At 37.2% G+C, this 21,805-nt stretch overlaps 1 protein-coding gene across 6 annotated transcripts in view; it reads right to left on the reverse strand.

Annotated features, from left to right (window-relative positions):
• Positions 1–21,805, reverse strand: part of INPP4B (inositol polyphosphate-4-phosphatase type II B) — an 830,315-nt gene that overhangs the window by 53,645 nt on the left and 754,865 nt on the right. For all 6 annotated transcript variants that reach the window (XM_004768442.3, XM_004768441.3, XM_004768440.3 and 3 more), the window contains one exon: positions 1,826–1,938. In XM_004768442.3, the coding sequence (XP_004768499.1) occupies positions 1,826–1,938 (113 nt within the window). The remainder of the gene's footprint in view (positions 1–1,825; positions 1,939–21,805) is intronic.

Here is a 21,805-nt window from a genome sequence, read left to right on the forward strand (position 1 = left end):
AAATAATATTTTTAAAAGAGAGGAGAATGAAATAGAGACAAATAAAAGCTTTTTATAAAATGTCAACAGGAATTTCTGTATTTCTTCATTTTAAAAGTCCAAAGAGGATTTTTACAAAGAGGATATTGAAACTGGAGTATCAGCTACAGAAATGCTGTAATAATAAAGTCAGTGTTCCTACATAATGCTAAATTTGCACATTATGGGTGCCGAGTATGTGTCAATGCAGTCAATCATCCATTCCACAGTTAAGTTGTGAGAAAGCCGTATTTGGTCAGTGTTCAAGTTTCAAAAAGATTTTTCAGGAATAAATGAGATTTATGGGGAAACTTTTAAAATATATTCAAATGGTAAAACTACATAGACTAAGAGAAAGTATACATTTGTGTTTGTACACGTACATCCTTCATTTATCCATTGACACGACTTCATGATATGTATAGCGGCATAGATACATGTTCCTAAGTTGTCAGAAAGCCTTAGTAAATGATCAAATTACCTTCCTGTTATCCCATTATTAGTAAAATAGCAAAAATAGCTCATGACCTACCTTTGTGAAATTTTTGTGAGAATTAACAACCATATCAGTCTTTGAAGATATAAAGAGAAGCCACACTGGGGGAAAAAACTATTAAAAATAACCCTCCTGTAATGCAGTATGGGGCTAAATGGGACCAGGGTAAATGAGCTGCCTGAAAGCAATGTTTCATATTGTTACTTTGATGTTCTTCCCTGGGGCTCCCAGAGGGCATGAAGGGAAGCTAAAGTAGCTTTCTGCTGCCTCACTCTTGGTGAATTATTTTATATAGACTCACGGTAAATTATCCATTCCTTTTTCCCAGAAGAGAGTAAGTAATATTGGATTATAATTGAACACTGGTAGTAGGGCAAGGCTTTGTTTTAAACACTATTGATACAGAGTGAATAGAGTTTTGTCAGGAGATCGGTGACTGAATTCCAGATTACACAAGCAACACTGTACAGGAACTACAAATATGGCATTCATTATGGCCATCATCATAAAGATCTCCAATGTGGGCCTTCTCTGATGAAAAAAAACCTCTCATTAGGAAAGGATCTTTGGGTCTGAACGCTTAGCAAAATTTGTAAGTTCACGTGCGCTATGCCTGAATGGTTGCCAGGTAAGAGTTTCAGAAATAACAGGTAGTGTTTTTCTCCCTCACTCCGCTAGAAACCTGGGGTGGGAAATAAGGCAGTACTTCTGTCCTGAAGGTGTTATTAAATGAGAAAGAACCAGAGAAAATGTAGCTTGTTACCCCAAGAGCAATCCATCAGTAACAAATTCTATGCTAATATCTCAATTAACAAACGCATTTACAAGCTCATTAATTGAACAAGATGTCCAGGAGCCTTACTGAGGCTGTGAGTCAGAGATCTGCAGTCAAATGCTCTACCGCTGAGCTATACCCCCAAGTCAGAGATCTGATAACCACATTCTGTTGCCACCATATGTCTCTAAAGCAGCACTTCAAAATCCTGATTGAAATGGGTGACTGACTTCACAACATGTAATATCAAAAGAAAATCACAGACACTCCATTTTAGCCACAGAGTGTCAAACGACATCCAGAATGTACAGGAAAAACCAAAAGGTAATTCTTCCTCATTGAGTGCACCTTCTTCCATCTTGTGTTCTAACGTATTGATAGAACTTCTGACAGCATTGAAAATACCCAAACCCCTGGATAATGGAGAATGACATCTGGTAACCAAGTGCAGAGGTTGGATGCTACACAGTGACACTCCATGATGTTTGCTGATCATCATGGTGACAGGGGCAAAGACCTGGCTGGAGAATGCTTACCGTTGCAGCCAGCCACATGATTTCCACATTCTTTCTTTTTTTGGCTTGGATATTTTGATGGAGATTTTCTAGTAATCCTTTTAAATCATTTTGTTCTTGAAAATGTGAAGTGTCTGGGGGGAAAAAAAAGAGAAAGAAAGGGAGATCGTGTTAGTATCAAGCTGCCTATGGAGATTTGCTCAATATAGGTATGAATAGAATTTCCATAACAACAAATAGTATTGGGAACAGAGAGTATCTGAGTATAATCATGTTTATTAATCTGAGGATAATCATAGTTATTAATCTCTCCAGCTTTATTTTTACTTAGAAATATGCCTCAGTCGCCTCCTCTACCTATTCTATGCTACTGTGGTAATGCCAGTTTTCATATACTATTATTTTACTAACAAGTGAAACATTTTTGATAATGGCTGCTGCCTCCCTTCAACCAATGCATGACATAGATGAGACAAGAGATGTAATTTTATAACTTACTATTACCACTTTCTGCTACTAAGTAGCTAGTCTGAATCAAGAGGGTATGTTAAACTGAACACCTCAGGGGTGGGACAAATCTGGAGGCTCAAATAAAATACATGGAGTCAGTTTCTCAGCAAGATTCCTTAACCTCAGCGCTATGGACATTCTGGCTTGGGTAACATTTTGTTGCGGGGAATGGACCTATATTCTGCTTTGTGGTATGGTAAGTAGCATCAGTGACCCCTACAATTTAGAAACCAGTAATACCCTTCCTGCGACAATCAAAAATGTCTCCAGACATTGCCAGATATTCCTTGAGGGCAAAATCTATCCTGGCTGAGAAGAACTGCTATTAAGGAGCATAGGTAAGGCATGGAAAGAGGGAAAACATGAGAGGTGATAGTTAATTACATGAGATAATTAGATAGGGAACAGGAAATGACTGATTGCTCAGATCTCTACATACTCATAACTAAAGTATAGGTCACAAATGGCACATGTTTTGTATTAAAACCTAGGGCAATGCACATTATGACACAAATGTCCCTGACACTTGGCAAGATGGGGTCAAGATCCGAATATAGATATGGAAACAAAAAGTCTTTCTAAGAGAGTTGTTGGATTAATGCTGTACAGTACGAAAATGTGCTCTAATGTTGAATCCACAACCCAAAGGATGATGAATTCCTAAGAGTGTTAATGAGGCTAGAAACAGGAGAAAATCTGTAAGAGTAACACGGACTGTGTGTAGGCTGTCCAGTAACAGTGAAACAAAACTGATATATTCCTGAATCATATATCTCTCTCTCTCTCTCACAAACACACACATTGTGCACGCACACACACACACACACACACACACACACACACAGTACAAATAAGCTGTAATCATAGCGTGACTCTGTACTTTTCAAAACTGTACCAGATGTTTCATTTTATTAAAATAATACATCTGAATAGTTCTTGACTTTAGCACCAGAGAGTGAGGAAGTATCCTGATGAACTATACTAGCAATCTTTATCTGCCAAAGAATGCAAATGGTTGGTAAAATAAAAATATCCATTGAAAACAGTTATATATCATCTTGAATTTCATAACCACAGAATAGGAGAAGGTCGGGTACAATTGAGATGCATTCCTATAGTAGGGCGATGAGATTAAAAATATCTACATAAAATATATGCATGATTCCACTGTATTAGTTTCTAAATGGAAAAACCATCAGAAGTCGAACCCTTATGATGTAACTATACATGATTCTCTTAAGAAAGACAAAGTTTGACTAAAAACATCACGTTGCTTGATGGACTGTCTGATATATAGAAAGTTTAATAGGACACAGTCCAGAGATAAAGGGAAAAAAGCGTAAGGGAATGCCTCGAAGAGAGTTAAAAAACCAGCTCAAGACTCTACAGCTGATCAAAGAAAGTAAGGACAATAATGCTACTTTTTAATTCATAGTCAGAATAAAAGGAACAGGAAGTCAGGTCTACCATCACTATTTTTAATGAATTAAAATTTAAGCAGCCATTTAAAATTATGTACGGGTATACCATTAACAGGGGAAGTGTCCTTGACATTGTTGAAAGGAAATATGTCAATATAAATGAAATGAATTTATTCATTGTATCAATGAATACAAATCAATGAATGAATTTATTTGTATAAAATTATGTGTGTGTATGTGTGTGCTTACGTCTCTCTATAGGCATGTAGGCAAAGAGAGAAATCGGTCATTATTAGGCTATAGGATTTAGAATGATTTTTCAACTGCCTTTTTGTGTCATTTGAGACAATTTAAAGTAAATGTGTGCTGTTTTAAAGAATAAAGTTATTTTGAGAAAAAGGGAGAGCACAGTATATGCATAAGAAAAGGAAAGAACTCAAATTCTTAGGATACAAAAAGCTGACCTCAAAGTCTTCACAGTTCAGTAGGGGAAGACAGATTTTAAAACCATTATTAACTAAAGTAAAGTGTACTATGGGCTATGGCATTAAATCAGTAAAAATAATAATAGAGACCCAAGGGAAGGAGTGTGCCATCTTATAAAGAATAGTTGGGTAGGGAAGGGTTTCTAGCAAAGATAATGCTTCGTGGCATTTGAGGCCCAAGGAAAAATGTCAGCACAGGCATGGTGAAATGAAGCAGTACTGTCAAAGCTGGGACCATCGCAAGGCCTGGTCCTAGAGGCAGGAATTATGAAGCGTCTACTCTGCTATGCTGGGAAATCTGGGCTTCATCCTAAGAAAAATAGGAGCAACTAGGAATTTTAAATAGGGATAAAACTATATCTTAGAGGTCCCTGAGGTCCTTTCTTTCTTTCTTTCTTTTTTAAGATTTCATTTGTTTATTTGACAGAGAGAACAAGAAAGAGAGAGAGATGAGGGGAAGGAGCACAGGCAGAGGGAGAAGCAGGCTCTCTGCGGCGCCTGGAGCCCGATGTGGAGCTTGATCCCAGGGCCCCGGGATCATGACCTAAAGGCAGACACTTAACTGACTGAGCCACCTCAGCGGCTCCCCTGAGGTCCTTTCTGAAGTCACCTGGTATAAGTGGCTTTCAGATGTTTTTGAAAGGAATACGGAATAAGAATTTCACCTGCAGCATTATGTGCACATGCACGGACATACATGTCCTTCTGTAACAAGAATTTTATGAAATGATATTTATCCTAATTGCAGACACTGTTCCCTGAATATATTACATTCTATTCCATGTGATGGTGACCGTCATTTTTATTATTATTGTCCTAACCCTCAAAGTTGACGTAACAACCTGGAGTCACCATAAAAAATTTGCAAATTACTAACTCAGGGCAACCCCATGTCTAAGATGCTTTGGTGACTTTCCGAGGGTTCATAGCAGAGGAACTAAAAAAAATCCAGTCTCCATATTCCTACACCAGCAATTTCCCCCCAATATGTGCTAGCACCTTCACAATTAGCTGGTGGTGCTAAAAGGCAGTTCCAGTAATAACACAATGAACCGGCTTCTTCAGAATTCTGAGACTCCAGAATAAAGTACAATGACTTCTTAAAATAATTTAGTTTCATTGTTGACATGAGGATTTTTTTAGATCAGTCATTTAAAACAGACTATAAGGATCTGAAACAGAAGTCAAATAAATGGTCATCCTTTGCATATTTCTACTCCATAAAGATAGCACTTTAGGATAGACAGGCACCCCTTCTTCCCATGGCATGCTTTTTAGAAGGAAGATATTTTGATGTTCTTAAAATTTTCAGGCCACTATTTCTATTTCTGTAATGATAAAACTTGCTTTATTCAGAGCACATCTCTAGCAATTCAATTCTTTGGTTGCTGCCAGTTTTTGTTTTTTTTTTTTTTTTTCAATCTGACAAAAAATTCCAGAGGTCACAGAAATTCAGGGCTGGTTCTAGAAGGAAGTATCATTAGTAATGACTAGTTTTTGGATTAGTAAGGGAGATTTCAAGATATAATGATAGATTCTGATAAACCAACTGAAAATCCTAGTAAATGGGGAATATGGATTGGTTTTTAAACTTAGAATGAATCTCTTCAAATGTAAATTAGCCAATAAGTCTTGCTTTGTCTACTCTCTCCTGCATTACTCTAGCACAGAATTCAGACAGGGTAATTGAATCTCCATACCTATCTCAGTAAGAGCATTCTTTTCAAATGGGGCTCAAGAAAGTAAGCAGATGAAGTGTACAACAATGTTCATTGCACTATTGTTTATAATATTAAAAAGCAGAAAAAACCCCATCTAAATGTTCATAAAGAGAATGGATACACTGATATATAATCATAAAATATAATATTATATAGTGGAGAAAATCAATAAGCATGCTATATTATGCATGTATATATTGGCATTGGTATAGAGTAAAAACTATGTTGAGCAAAACAATACAAATTATAGGACTCATGCAAAGTAACAGTAATAATATAAAGTTAAATAAGCAAAAATACCATATATTTTATGGGTAATACATGTGGGGTAAAAACATGTATGATAATGTAAAACACCAAATTCAGGATATTGATTTTCTCAGAGAAAGGAAAGTAAGGGATTGGAACTGGCAGGGGTACAAAAGGGTTTTTCATTCTATCTGCATTTTTTCTTACAAAATTTCTGAGGCTGAGTGATGGGTTCCCTAGTGTTTATTATTTTATGATGTTCTTTTTTTGTTTGAAACTTTCATTATTTTTTTTTTTAAAGGAAGCACGGAGCCAAGATTTCCAGAAAGCGATTTCCAATGCCAACTCTGCCCCTGCTCCGACATGTGGTCTTAGGTGAGTTGCTTAACCCTCTGTCCCTATTTTCTCATCTGAAAAATGAGGACAATAACCCTGCCATGCTTCATCAGCTTGAAGTGAAAAACAATTAATAAAAGTCTTGGCAGAAATGCCTACATTGTTGTATTCTGTGTCAACTATGAAAAACAGAGGAAGACATTAGTAGTTCTTAGGAAAGCATTCACAGTCTCAGATAGCAAGTCTACTTTCTCAGGCAAAAGTCAGAATTTATCCAAAGTAAGGTGTGTATAGGTACAAACAAATATCAGAATCACAAACCTTCACAAACCCTGTAAATGGTTTCCTACCACTCCCCAATGGCACAGAATAGCCAAATTCAGAGTCACTTTTTATACCAATTTTCTCCTTGTTTTGTTGGATGAGGTCTCTTTAATATGACATTGACCTTAATCAAAGGATGGGCTGCTGACCAGTGAATAGGAATAGGACCGTAAACTTAGCTGATTGATCTGTGACATTAATGAGGCCAAGGCAATAGCTTCATCACCTCATGATCATGTGACTTTATGTTGCCAGAGAGTGTTCCAAGATGAAACTGAAATTAAAGCTGAATTCCCAGCACCTGTTTCACCCATTTCACACTTCATAGCAGGCACAGAACTTACATGGGGTCAGTACATACCTTCACTCTGAAGTCAACTGATACAATCCCAACCCCTTTGGAGTCCGGACTAAGTTCAGGGATGGGGACTTAAAACTAAGCCAATCAGAACTTGACTGTGACCTCAACAATTATTTCAGGGGTATGCAGGTGATCTGTCCTGGCCAGCTGAGTGAAACTCGGGACTCAAATGTTGAAGAGCGAAGAAAAATCCTCTTTATCTCTGGTTGAGCATGTGGGTAATTGCCCATGCCTGCCATCCTTTAGTCATGAGATGACCCGAGGTAGGATAAAGTCAACACCAAGAGTGGCTGAGTGATGAAGTAGGCTCGGAAAGTGTCTTTTCGATACTGTGAAGCCATTCAAACAACCTTCCCTTGAAGGTTGCCTGCCTTATCATTGGAATTTTCAGTTTTGTAAATAAATGTTCTTGTTCAAGCCAGTTTGAGTCAGGGTTTCTGTAGTTTGCAATAAAAAACATGCTAAGGTAAAACATATGGTTATATAGGCATTTTTTTTAAAAAGATTTATTTATTTATATGAGACACAGAGAAAGAGATAGAGCAAGCATGAGCAGAGGGGAGGAGCAGACTCCCCCCTGAGTGGGGAGCCTGGGGCTTGATCCCAGGACCTTGGGATAATTGACCTGAGTGAAGGCAGATGCTTAACCGGCTGAACCACACAGGTGCCCCTATCTAGACATTTTTAACATTTGCCAGCCATATACAAATGTGTATTGTTGCTCTGGAGGTGAGAAAAAGGCAAGTAAGAATGTCTCTGGAAAGCAGCACACCGATCACTTCTACAGTGATAGTTTTAAGACGTGGCTCCACATTCTTTGACACTCCCTCTACTGAGAGATGGAGTCTATTTACTTTCCCCTGGAATGTGGGTGGGCTTGTGACTGTCTTGACTAACAGAATATGGCAGAAGTGATGTTACATCACTTTCGAGGTTAGGTCATAAATGACTATGCAGCTCTTGTCTGTTTCTCTTGGAACTTGGCTGTCTGTCTTCCCTTTTTTGAGATATTACCTATATGAACCCAAGCACTAAGCTGGGAGAAGTCCAACCACATGTTCAGGTACACCACTCAATGGTTTCAGCCAAGTCCAGCCCTGAGTCAGCGTGGCCCAGGTGCCAGAATGTGAGTGTAGAAGCTTGCAGAGGGCTCCAGTTCCTAGTCATTTAAGTAACCCCTCCCCACCAATCTTCATTCCAGGGGAGGTCCCAGATATCACAGAGTGGATATAAACCATCCCTACATGCTCTGCCTGAATACCTAACCCACAGAATCTGTGAGCACAAATAAGATGATTCTGATTTCACATCAGTAAATCTGGCATAATTTGTTACTTAGTAATAACCAGAACAACTACAAAGAAAAAAGAGAAACAAGTTAGAAAGGCCTGTACCTCTAAGTATGAAAAAATGAACATAATATAGAATACTTTCACAGTCCATCTTGGTTAGTACTATATTCTGTGATATCAAATCTTCTCTATAATTAATTCTGAAATAATTATAGTTAAATGTACTAGCAAACAAATGCAATTAAGTGAAAGCCATTGAGATGTCTTAAAATTGGAAATTATGTACTTTCAAATGCTGTAAAATCTTGAAAAATATAGAAAAAAATCCCCAGTGAAACTGGCTTTTTTAAATTGTATTTCCAACTTAACAATTTATGAAAAGGCAATATAAGAAATCAAATATCAAACTCCCCACCTGAACAGAGCTGAATAATATTTTTGACCTATACACTTTTATTGTTTCCTTTTAAATGAATTTCAAGGTTGCATCACCCATAGCAAATGAAAAGACAAACTTTAAACGTAATTGTTAAAATATATTAAAACCAATGTGCTAAAAATCCTTAGGAATTTCCATACTCACTAATATACACTGAAGGCCATGGGACCTGATGTGCAGGGAAGAGAGTAGAATTATAATATATTAATATTTTTTTCCTATTTTAATTTTCTTTAAGAGAACAGTCATGATTGATATCCAAATCTCAAACAATTTCAAGTCATATCAAAGGGTTGGGGCATGGTTTGTAGGGAGATGACTCTCAAAAACTTACTATCCTCACATACTTGAGATAGTTTTATGCACAGATAATAGGAAATTTGAGTCTGAAAAGGGGCTTGACACAGATTTACCAGCTAAGGTTTTTTTTTTAAATTTTTTTTTTTTTTTTTTTAAGGGAGATAGAGAGAATGTGAGCAGGGGAGGGTTAGAGAGAATCTTGGGCAGACTCCAAGCTCAGTGTGGAGCCTAACATGGGGCTCAATCTCATGACCCTCAAGATCATAACCTGAGAGGAAATCAAGAGTCAGAAGCCTAAGCAACTGAGCTACCCTGGCACCCCCTGCCCCCCAGCTCGGTCTTCTTGTGACCTCAGTTGTACTGCTTGGAATGCTCGTGCCTGTGTTAAGCAAGTGGCCTCGGTCCTTAGCACTCAAGGCAGGTGAGTGACTGCCTTTTTTTTTTCCCAAGGTAACCTCCAAGTCCCTGTATTTTACTCTGACAAGAAGAAGAGCAAGAAAAGTCCTGTTGAGAACACACATCACACACAGAAAGTCTGAAAACCAAAGCAAGAACAGATTTCTCGAAGCTCAGGAAAGAAAGGGAAGCAGCTTTTGAGGTTAATTCCAATGCCCCACCTCCCTGACCACGCACCAGAAGGGCTGCCAGTGAAATATGCCAAGGCCAAATGGCAGCATGGAGACACAGATCTATAACAAGGCCATGTCTAAGAAAGAGCAGTCCAGCACTTCCATGCTCCCCTCCACTTTCTGATCACATGGGAGGGGCTGACCATCACATTGCAGGAATCACAGCCAAAACAAAGCAGGGAGACAGACAAGAAGACAGGAGTTTTTCCCAATAGCCAAGGTCTTGGCATGGCTTCTTTAGGCTCCTGGAGGCAAGGAAGAATGAGATCTTGAATATTTCATACTCTATGGAATAAAATAAAGAACTCTTGTGGTTTCAAGAAAGGTATAGATGAGGTAAAGGAGAGGAAGTTGATTACAGATATAAAGCTGCTTTAGGAGGCTCCAAAATAAAAGGGGAAGAGGTAATAAGAATAAAAGTTCTACATTTTATTTTATTCATATAGTCCCTTTTTTGACATGAAGTGAGCTCTAGTTTTATAACCTCGGATTCTAATATACTTATTGATAGCAACAAAATAGATTAACTTACGATGTTGCCAGACTTCTCTTTCTGACCCATCTGATACAGATAATTTTATCCCCGAGTCTTGAGTTTCACTCCCTTACCTGATGTCAAAGATGAGTTCTGCTTTATCTGCAGTTTAGTTTTGCTGAATTGGAAACATGAAGAAATAAAGGTGGGGAAACTATAAACCAGAATAAAACAAAAGACCTTGCACTTGTGGTTCAGAAAAGGAGAATAGTAGGTAGTGAATGTCTGACAGAGTGGCATGATCAGGAGAGTGAATTAGAGAGTTGGAAAAAAAGGATTTAAAAAGTTAAATCACAAGTTGCTAGTTGTCTCCTCTTTGATATTTAATTCAAAGTTGGAACTAATTTTTATTTACCTTTAATTGTTGGGCTCTTTATTGGATTTAACTGGAGTCATAGGAAACTTGTATTAATGTAGGTGATATGTATTTCCAAAAGGGAAGGTGAGCCCTAAGATTTTTTTTTTTAAGATTTTATTTATTTATTTGACAGAGAAAGAAAGAGATCACAAGGAGGCAGAGAGACAGGCAGAGAGAGAGGGGAAGCCGACTGCCTGCTGAGCAGAGAGCCTGCTGCAGCACTCGATCCCAGGACCCTGAGACCACGACCTGAGCCGAAGGCAGAGGCTTAACCCACGGAGCCACCCAGATTTTTAGTATCTACCCTACTTCTCACTGTGGGGCCAATGAACTCACCCTAGAGGTGATGATTTCCAAGATTTCATCTCTATCAGAGTATTCCACAAAGAAATATACACTTTTTATTTATTTATATTTTTTAAAAAATATTTTATTTATTTATTTGTCAGAGAGAGAGAGAGCAAGAGCAGGAACACAAACAGGGAGCAGGTGAGAGAGAAGCAGGCTTCCTACAAGCAGGGTGTCTAATGCGGGGCTTGATCCCAGCATCCTAAGATCACCACCTCAGCTGAAGGCAGACAGTTAACAACTGAGCTGGCCAAGAGCCCCAGCTTTTTAAACAGATTATCAGATAAGCAGTGATTATGCGAAAACAATTCATTAAAGTTAGTATAGATAGTTATTTGAAGGGATACAGATGAGACAGAAGAAAAGAGTGTATTGAATGGGCAAAAGAGGCAGGTTGTTTCAAACTATAGGAAGAGCTTTACGATCAATTTTAACTGGATCAATAAGTTGACTTGTTTGTACACAGGAGAAATAGAAGTCTCTTGAGAAACTCAGAGTGCACACTGTCGTGATCTTGTCCATCACTCTCACATTCCTAAGTGCAATGTGACATCTTCTCAGTCCAGAAACTGACACTGGGAAAATTAACTTCCTTTCTCTGGTGAGATAATGGCAGACTGTGCTTTGAAGTACTGGCATATACGTATTAGTTATTCTCATTTAGTCGATAATGAAATGGAGGCATTCAAAATATCAAGTGATTCACTTAAGTGAGCTTTCAGTTGAATTCATATCTTTTGATTTTGTGCCATTTTATGCAGACTTATCAGCCTGGCTTAGTGGGAGTCTAGCCAATCTTTGACGAGTGGTAGAATCTGTAATGCAAGACCTAGTCTACTTTGTCTACATATAGAAGAGGTCCCGTGAGAAGGAAAGAATGCAGAAAAATGTAAGGATGACTAAAAGGCCAATCAATCTTAGACTTTTCCTATGTAAATTAGAGCAGGATAAGGCTAATGGGGGGGGGGATGCATCTAATCTGTGAGGATCCTGAAGTAACACAGAAGATGTAGAAGTCAATACTGAGGGAGGTGGCCATTTGCATGGACATATGTGATGGTGTGTGTCTGTCTTTGTTACCTGTGGTGTTGCTTGTATTTGTTGTAGAAGTTACTGGACACTAGCAGTCTATGCCTGTGGTTTCACCTGCACATGAAAAATTAAAACTGAATACTTTCTTGCATCACTTTTCCTTTCAAAAAGTCATGGGAGTGCTTCTAGAGACAGATCAGGGAAAAGAATTTCTCTTAAAGTTTTATCAACATCAGAGAGCATTAAAAGCTTGAAGGTGAAAGTACATCAGAGTTTCTTCTGCAATGAGTGGAAAATAAGTTTATACGTATTAGCATGTAGAAATTATAAAGAGAAAATAAAGGTGCTACTGGAAATATTCAAATGTTTTTAAATCTGCGATTTTAAATTAAGATCAGAAGCCCTTAAGTGGGGGGTCAGGAAACATGCAACTTAGTCTTTGCTCTCCCATTCACGAAGTTTGTATTGGTTAAACTATGTTCCGAGGAGCATTTATTCGGCAAGATGCTCATGTATTTATATATATGTGTGTGTGTGTATGTATGTATATATATATATATATATATATATATATATATATGGCAATAAAATGCTATTTCAACAAAACTAAATAGCTTTAAACACTGTAGAACTGGCAAGTTATGACTCGCAGCCTAAACCCAATCAGTTAGGTGTTTTTGTAAATACAATTCTATTAAAATTTAGCCATGTTCATTAATTCACACCTTGTCTATGGGTTAATTTGTACTACAATGGCAGCATCCAGTTGATTGATTTTAACAGACATCCTTATTTTTTTAATAATTTTTTTTTAATTTTTTTATAAACATATAATGCATTATTAGCCCTAGGGGTAGAGGTCTTTAACAAACATCCTTTGACCCTCAAAGCCTGAATTCTTTACTCTCTGCTCCTTTACATAACAACTTGGTTGGCCAGGCTATAAGCCTTTTCAAAACTTTCAAAGTGAATTCCAAAACTATTTGACTATAGAATCCTACTATTGCCCAGTAATTACCAGCAGAAAGAGTATTTCTTGGAATAGTCTAGATTATTTACAAGATCCCAATTAGTCTCTGATTCTTTAAAACATTCAATAGACCTCATCTATTTCATTCATTCATTCATTCAACAAATATTTTTGGAGGCTAAGCTCTGGGCTAGATACTGTTTTTGGTAGTTGGGATATAGTCAAAATATAGACAAGGAGATGGAGCTTACATTCTGAGGAGACAGAGCCAAACACGGTAAACGACGTACTGTACACTAGGTGGTGGTAGATGCTATGGAGAAGGGGACCAGGGCACGGGAGACTGAAATTTTAATGATGGCAGTCAAGGAAGGCCTCACTAGGAAAGTGACATTTGATAAATAAATAAATAAATAAATAAATAAATAAATAAATAAGAAAGAAAGAAAGTGACATTTGGGGAAAGACTTAAAAGAGATGAGTGAAGGAGCCATATGAGGGGAAAGCATTTGAAGCAGAGAAAATGTCTAAGAAACAGCAAGAGGTCAGTGTGGGGCAGAGTGGAGCAAGCGAGGGAGAGAGAGGTAGGAGAGGAGAGTCAAAGGGCAGATTTGTTGCCAGGTTACAGGGAACCTTTGAGACCATTGAAAGAACTCAGGTTTTTCATTTACCAAAGAAATAAGCCCTATTGGAAGAGTTTGAGAAGATACATGGTTTTATTTCTCTATTTATTTATTTATTTTTTAAAGATTTTATTTATTTATTCAGGAGCAAAAGAGAGCGAGAGAGAGGAAGAGAGAGATGCAACCTCCCGACTAAGGCAGGGAGCCCGATGCGGGACTTGATCCCAGGATCTCAGGATCATGACCTAAGCCGAAAGCAGACACTTAACCATCTGAGCTCCCCAGGTGCCCCCTGCTTTCCTTTTTAAAAGATCACTTCAGCTGCAGTGATAAATACTCAATGAGGCTGAGAGAGGAACCAAAGAGACCCGAAGGACATTATTGCCATAATCTCTAAGTGAGAATAACAAGGACTTGCATAGAGTGGTAGCAAGACAGGTGGCGGGAACTGGTGGCACATTGTTGGGAAATAGAACCAGTGAAATTTTCTGATAGACTAAAAGTGGGGTGTAAGGAAAAGAGAAGGGTCAAGGATGACTTTTTTTTTTTTTTTTGTCAATGCAACATTAAAAGCTAGAACTGATTAAAAACTAAGGTGGTGATGATTGTAGGAAAGGTACATTTTTAAGGGCATATCGGGAGTAGAGTTTGAGGTGGTGAGCAGGATATACGAGACCCAGGAAGAGAAAGGGGCTAGTGATGTAGGTACGGAGGTCAGTAATGAATAGATGGTATTTAAAGCAAAGAGACTATTCAACAAGGGCAAAGTAGACATCCATAGACTAAATCCTGGGACATTCCAACATTTGGAGGTCAAAAAGATAATGAAAAATCAGTAATGGAGGTTGAAAAGTAGCAGCCAGAGAGTAGAGGCAATCACAGAAAAGTGTGGTGGCCTGGAAGTGAGTGATGAAAGAGAAAAACTAACAATGTCAAACCTATTACTAGATTAAACAGGAGGAGGACAGAGAATTGAACATTGGCTTTAACAATATAAAACCCCTGACAAAACCAGTGTTAGTAAAGTTATGTAGAATAAAGGCTGACTGGAAAAAAAATGATGGGTAGAGAAAAATTGGAGACAGCTAGTCATTTTTTAATTTCACTGTTATCTGTTCTTTCTGGAACATTTCCACCCTTAAGGTGGTCCTGCATTATAAAATAATTTCTCCTATACTGCCAATACCTTTTACTCATCTTTAATGTCAATGCAATGCCAAACATATGGGTAATATGTGAAAAATCTCCTCAGCCATCTGAATGTTTGCAAATACACATATGTTTGAACGAAATTAAGTGAAATATTTGGATGAGTATTTGGATTTCTCATTTGAATATCTGGCCATGTACATGGTATCAAAGTTGGATGTCTGTAAAACAGAAATGATAAGTAGTAATTTAATTATGCAGTAATTTATAGCTCCTGTTGGGAAAACACTCACATGTTAACTTATGAATCTTATATCTTCTTTTACCTTTATGTTTGTTGAGGATGCCAACAATCTATAATATTCAGATTATTCCTTGTACTTGAGAAACTTAGACACATTAATTAGCTTAGCATAATAAATCAAGGTAATCTCACATTGCCCAGAATCATGATTACAGCTGAGGTGCTTTATTTACACATTTCACTTAGGTCAATAAATGTTTGTTAAACAACACTAAATAAAAGATACAACATTTCAATATTCTGGGAATTTCACTTTGTTTTACACTCAAGTCTGGAGTATAAATGAAACACAAAACATACAATTTGATAGCTAATCTATAACATTTTACAAGTCTAACCTTTTCAAATCTTACTGTACAGTAGAATCATCTGGAATGCTTGCTAAAACACAAAGAGCTAACCCCACATCCAAATACGGAGTGAAATTATTTGAAATTATTGAAATTATTTGAAATTATTCTTGCGTGGGTAAAAGGTAAGAAGAGGTGCTGAGTGGCAGAGGGGCAGACGGTGCTGGTCACCTGCTGATTTGTTCTCATATCTATCTGTACTTTTTTCCCTTTGGCTTTTTATCACAGGCAACCTTGTTCCCCAGGCTGCTTGCTGCCCACTGACTCATAATTAAGTTTGGACCATGAGGATTAAGAGGGAGATTAAAGGAAGGAGGGAGACAGAAACCAGCTGATTTCTCCCCTGATCTCTTGGCTTCCTAAGAGGGCATCCGTGGCTTCTGCACAGCTCCAGTTCCCAGGGACAACAGCTCTGTCCATGGTCCCAGGTTCTACCAGACAGCCTCCACCCAAAAGCAAAGATAGAGCTGGGTGGCTCTAGTTTTTGTGCCCTGGTGACACTACATCTGACTTAAGTCCCTTTAACACCTGGGCTGGTAGCAGCTTCCTGCTATTGCTAAATTCGGAGTGGCTATGTTGATCCCTGGTTAATTTCTCCTCCCACCCCCTTTTCTTTTTAAATGTCAATCATCAGTGCTCTGTAGCAAATTCCTCAAATGTGTTTTCCTGACAGGGCTAGGACTGATATGGCTACTAAGGATTTGGTATTTTTTGTTGTTGTTTTACCGAAGTATAGCCTAGGCTAGCATAACATGTCTAATTCTGACACCCTTCTCTATCTGACTGGGTGTGATGGTTAATCTCTTCTTGCATTTCCTGATCTTATCTTTTAAAGTTTATGGACAGTAAAAAGGAAGCAGACAGAAAAGATATATTGGGAGGAGGGAGAAAGGTGATGGGGGATGGGTCTTACAGTATTTTTTTTATCACCCATAGCTGAAGCTTAAGTTGACAGAATGAAACAGTAGCCTCTGGTGTCACTGTTCTGTAAATGTTGAGAGGCTGTCCTAATGTTCAGAAATAGTGTATAAATAAATATATATATATGTAATATTAATATCATATATAAATGTGAATCATTCAGAAGAGATCTAGTATTGCTATATGTGGGGAAAAAGTTAAAAATTTAGAAATTTATTTTTTAAAATTATTTATTTGGGGGGGGTCAGAAAGAGAGAGAGAGAGAATCCTAGGGAGCCTCCCCACTGAGCATGGAGCCCAATGAAGGGCTCAATCCCAGGACCTTGAGATCATGACCTGAGGTGAAATCAAGAGTCAGCCACTTAATCGGATAAGCCACCCAGGTGCCTCAGAAATTTACTTTAAAACCTGGGAAATATTTAACCTGTGTCAGAAAGTCCCTTTGCCAAATGAAAACAAATAAACAACAACAACAACAAAACTCCAAAAAACGAAAAGCCAACTCAGATTATTGGAAGCCATTTAGTGGGGTGTGTGAGTGAGTGCAACAGTGTGTCTACGTGTCTGTGTGTGTGTGCAACTCCATGTGTGTGCATGTGTTTGCTAATGTCTTTTGAGATACGTGCCTTACCTCATTGCCCATTTTATAAGTTCAGGTTATTTCCCGAGGCTGCTGATGTCTGGCCAGCCAGGCTCAGGATGGGTGGCAGTTTAAGGATACAGGGCTCTGAAAAGCAGGGTCCAGAAACACCCAGCACTTGTTCTGAGAAACTGAAGACAGCATGTCTACACTTATGCAGCAGTAAGCCATGTTGCAAGTGTCAAAACATGTGGGCTCCAATTTTAAGTAAATAAACAGTAAGTGGGTTGATATTCAGATGCACCTTATTTTGTTTATGGAGCATTGCCCATCGATGTGGCACATATCACTGATGCTGTCAGTATTGATTACATCACATATTTTCTGGTCTGCAACCAGAGCTCATAATATCACTACTAGCTAAAGGAAATATCCATTTAATTAGCCTTAATTTTCATTAATAAACAGAGCAAATGTGGTGCAATTCTTCTCTCTGCTATATGCTCAATATTCCAAGGACTGATTTATATGCTGCTCTTCAGTGGTTTTATCCATTTGTAACACAAGTTACCTGTTAGCATGTGAGCCAGCCACTAATCTCCCACACTCTATGGTATTGAACCATATGGAAAGTCCAACAGTGTGATCAGCTAAAGAAGTTTGCCAAGACCTAGTTCTGATTTCTTCCAGAGCATGGTATGTGTTGAAAATACTATAGCTAGTTGTCTGTTTCTTAGCAATAGTCAGATGTGTAACCATTTGTAAGTTTAATTTACATAATGATACCTTGGCAACTCTGCTTGTTTTGTTTCTCTCTTTTTAAAATTTCTTAGAGAAACAAAATCCAATAATTTTACTCAGGAAACTATTACTATATACTTGTTCTAGAAAAAATTATAGATTTATTAGAGAGTTCTGTCCTATGTTTGAAAACTTGGTGAATTTTCAATGGCTATAGGGCAATAATTTTAAAGGACAAAGAATTAGATATGAAGGGTGAGCAGATTCATTTTATGACTTAATAAAATCCGATTTTGGATATTCAACATTGTATTCATAGTTAAGTTTTTCTTTTTCATCTACTTTTGGGAAATCTTCTCATATGAATGTTTTCTTGTCCTGATGGAGTCCTGCTACTTTTATATTTCACATTATTTTGAATTTTAGTATTATAATGTTCTTTCTAATTTTATCCTTCACTGAACCAACTTTGCTCTCTTGGTCTATTTTCTAAATGAGAGGTAAGATAAATAAAAACACTAAAAAATGGAAAGTGTTAACTGAAAATATAAGCTCAAAGGACACAAAAATATTTTGATTTAGATAAATTGCACCCTGTTAACTAAATCTTAGCTCAGCAAAACTAAACATCAGAGTGTTTGACACTCATGCACAGCTTTTACAAATTATAGTTAAAGATGTTTTAATTATTATGTTAAAAGAATTTGACAGGATTCAGGGAAAACCATGATGGATCTGATTTTTAAAGTGAATATAGTGGTTGTGAAGAAACTCTTCAAGGCAATTTCCTCTGATGCTACCTAAGGACCAAGAAGACCGGACAGACAGTGGTAGACCAGCAGGCCTAAAGTACACTGGCCTCTTTCCAAACCTTATGTACTCAGAACACCAATCTTAAAAGAATTATCTGTGACCTGGTATTGGATTTCTTCACGTGTCACAGGGGCTTCAGGCAGGCAAGGCAGATTTCTTTTTCTAAAAGCCAGAATTCTCCTTCTTTCCTCTTAAGTATAGTTCTATCTCTGTATCATATGGGAGGCATAGTCCTCTGCTCTCTCTTGGGGCCCCTTCTGGGCTTTCTGACTAATTCTAGGGGCCCTATCATTGTGCCCACCTGTAGAAGCCCCAGGTAGGGTGCAGAGCAGATTCTTAGCCCCTCGCCACTGTCCTGCAATTTCTATATGTCTTTAAAATTTTCATCTCTCTTGGAAAATGAAACTAAAGAGAAACAAAAGAGAAAAACCCTCTTCTTTGATTTTACTATTTTCAGCCTATCTTTTCATTCCTTGCAGTCACTGTAAACTTTCCTGGAAGGGTGGCTTTTTCTCTGGTTGTCTTCTTGTACAACAGGAGTTGTCTTTTTAAATGCCTCCGATGTGGTTCCAGTCCATGTTTTTATGTAAATAACTCCATGGAATGTCATCAATGCTCATAACCACCAAATTACAACAACTTCTCCTGAATCCCTTTTTCTTCATCGCATTTGTAAATTCTTGTTTACTTTGTCCTGGCTGAAATCCTTCTCATTTAACTACAGCAATGTTTGATGACCCCCAATCTCTAACAATTCCTCCATTTTTTGTGGGTTCTTTAATCTTTCTTTCCTTGTACTTATGGATAGTCTCCTATCATGTATGTTTTCTCATATCAGCTGAAACAGATTTATTCATTCAATCCCAATATCACAAAAGTAAAGGGCATCCCTCAAGGTAAAACAAAAATTTGGGGGGAAGAAAGGGAAATTTTTTACTTCAAAAACATGTAGAGTTCAAGTATTTAATTCATAAACAATAAAAAAAAACAGGGTTAGTAAGTTAATGAAGAATACATCTAAAACGGATTATTAAGTGAAAGTCATGTTTTTAGAGGATTAATTTATTCTTTTAACACTGACGCAAATTATCTCTTAATTTCACTTGCGAAAGAAACAATAGATTATACAGATTATGGGGATGAGCCAACATGGTAATTTTTCCTCCTTTACAAATAGTTTAAACCTCTATTCACACTGTTAATAAAGCTTTATAGTTTCTTTCTTGAATGGAGTGTAACTCGAATGAGGCTTTGGGTTATAATATTTATGCATGAGGTATAACCCTACATATGTCAGTATAATTACATAGGTCAGGTTTGGAAGTTTGTTATGGAAAACAACCAAAGTAAAGTCAAAAAATTCTGTGCCAAGTCTATAACAGTGTTATCTCAAAAATATGTTGACATAAGAGGAAATAAAGTATCAGGAAAAACTGTGTTAAGACAACGGTCCAACTAATGAAATACAATTGGTCCGATGCAAAAGTCTACTATGTTTTCAAGGATGAAATATATTTACAAGTAATAAACACATTTAGTTAAATTTAATTAGCAGAATATTATATGAGGTTTAATGTTTTTAAGTTTTTTAAGCTTTTGTTCCTATGAAGACTTGAACGTAGGGATTTTTTAAAAATTTCATATCTCAGGCAATAACTAATGACATATATATTTCAACAATGACTTACACATATTTCTTTTTAAGGTGAAATAATTGTTTTTTATATAGTACTGAAGTCCTTCACAGACTTTGCCAACAATCTACCTTTAAATATAATAGATAATTTGAATTTTTAAAAAAAATTTTTAAAAGATTTTATTTATTTATTTGACAGATAGAGATCACAAGTAGGCAGAGAGGCAGACAGAGAGAGAGAGAGAGAGAGAGAGAGAGAGGAGAAAGCAGGCTCCCTGCTGAGCAGAGAGCCAGATGTGGGGCTTGACCCCAGGACCCTGGGATCATGACTGGAGCTGAAGGCACAGGCTTTAACTCCCTGAGCCACCCAGGCACCCCAAAATATAATATATAATTTGAAGAACGATGGCCTACCATCGGTTTGAAAAAACCAGTATGGATTAGAAATCATGTGGAAGGTTTATTAAAACACAGATTACAGGGCAAACTCAATAGATCTGCAGAGACTTGAGAGTCTGCATTGCTAACAGGTTCCCAGGTGATGCTGATTCTGCTGGGCCCATGACCATACTTTGAAAGGACTGGTAGAAACCAAGTTGTTTATAAGAATTCTGAGAATTACTCCCATCCAAATTTTAGGTCACTTGTAAAAAAATTACCTACCCACATCCAAGTTAAAATAAACCCTTTTTCATTAGTTACTAATACCGATTATGTTTATATTATTTATATTATGTTATGTTTATATTATTGTTTATATTTATATTATTTATAAATAATTTTGTTTATTATAATTATGTTTATATTATTAATTTTTATGTTTATATTATTAATGTTTATATTTTATGTTTATATTATTAATTTTTCAAGAAATTAAATTTAGAATTCACAAGTATGCTGGCTACCAAAAAGTCTCCCTGCACTTAATTTCATTTTGGCATAAAAATAATATTTCATGTGAAATAAAATAATATAAAAACCCTGAAAGTGAATTTTTCTAACTGCCAGGTGAATTTTTCTAACTATCCACACTTGAGCTTGCATATACCATTGTAATATTCTGATGCAAGATTCACTGGCTTATGAAAAGTCCTAAATGCTCTTCCACTGAAGGTATTTCAGAATAAGTATGAGACTACAGATCAGTGAACAAATTGCCTTGTAGGCTTTTATTATAGCCTTTCATTAAAAATATTAAAATATTTCCTCCTTTATTAAAACTCAGTTTCTTATTATTATAGATGTCTCAATATTTCAATATATTTATACTACTTATTGATGAACTCCAAACACATTTCTTTTTTTTTTCTAAGATTTTATTTATTTATTTGACAGAAAGAGAGATCGCAAGTAGGCAGAGAGACAGGCAGAGAGAGAGGGGTAAGCAGGCCCCCTGCTGAGCAGAGAGCCTGATGCAGGGCTCGATCCCAGGACCCTAAGATCATGACCTGAGCAGAAGGCAGAGGCTTAACCCACTGAGTCACCCAGGCACTCCCAAACACATTTCTGATTCTCTGGTTTCAAAATGCTCAAATGCTATGTGCTTAATTTTGTGGGGAAAAAGAAGTGAACAA

This window comes from Mustela putorius, unplaced genomic scaffold, assembly GCF_011764305.1.
Source record: "Mustela putorius furo isolate JIRA1106 unplaced genomic scaffold, ASM1176430v1.1 tig00000083_pilon_pilon_pilon, whole genome shotgun sequence".
Taxonomy (NCBI): domain Eukaryota; kingdom Metazoa; phylum Chordata; class Mammalia; order Carnivora; family Mustelidae; genus Mustela; species Mustela putorius.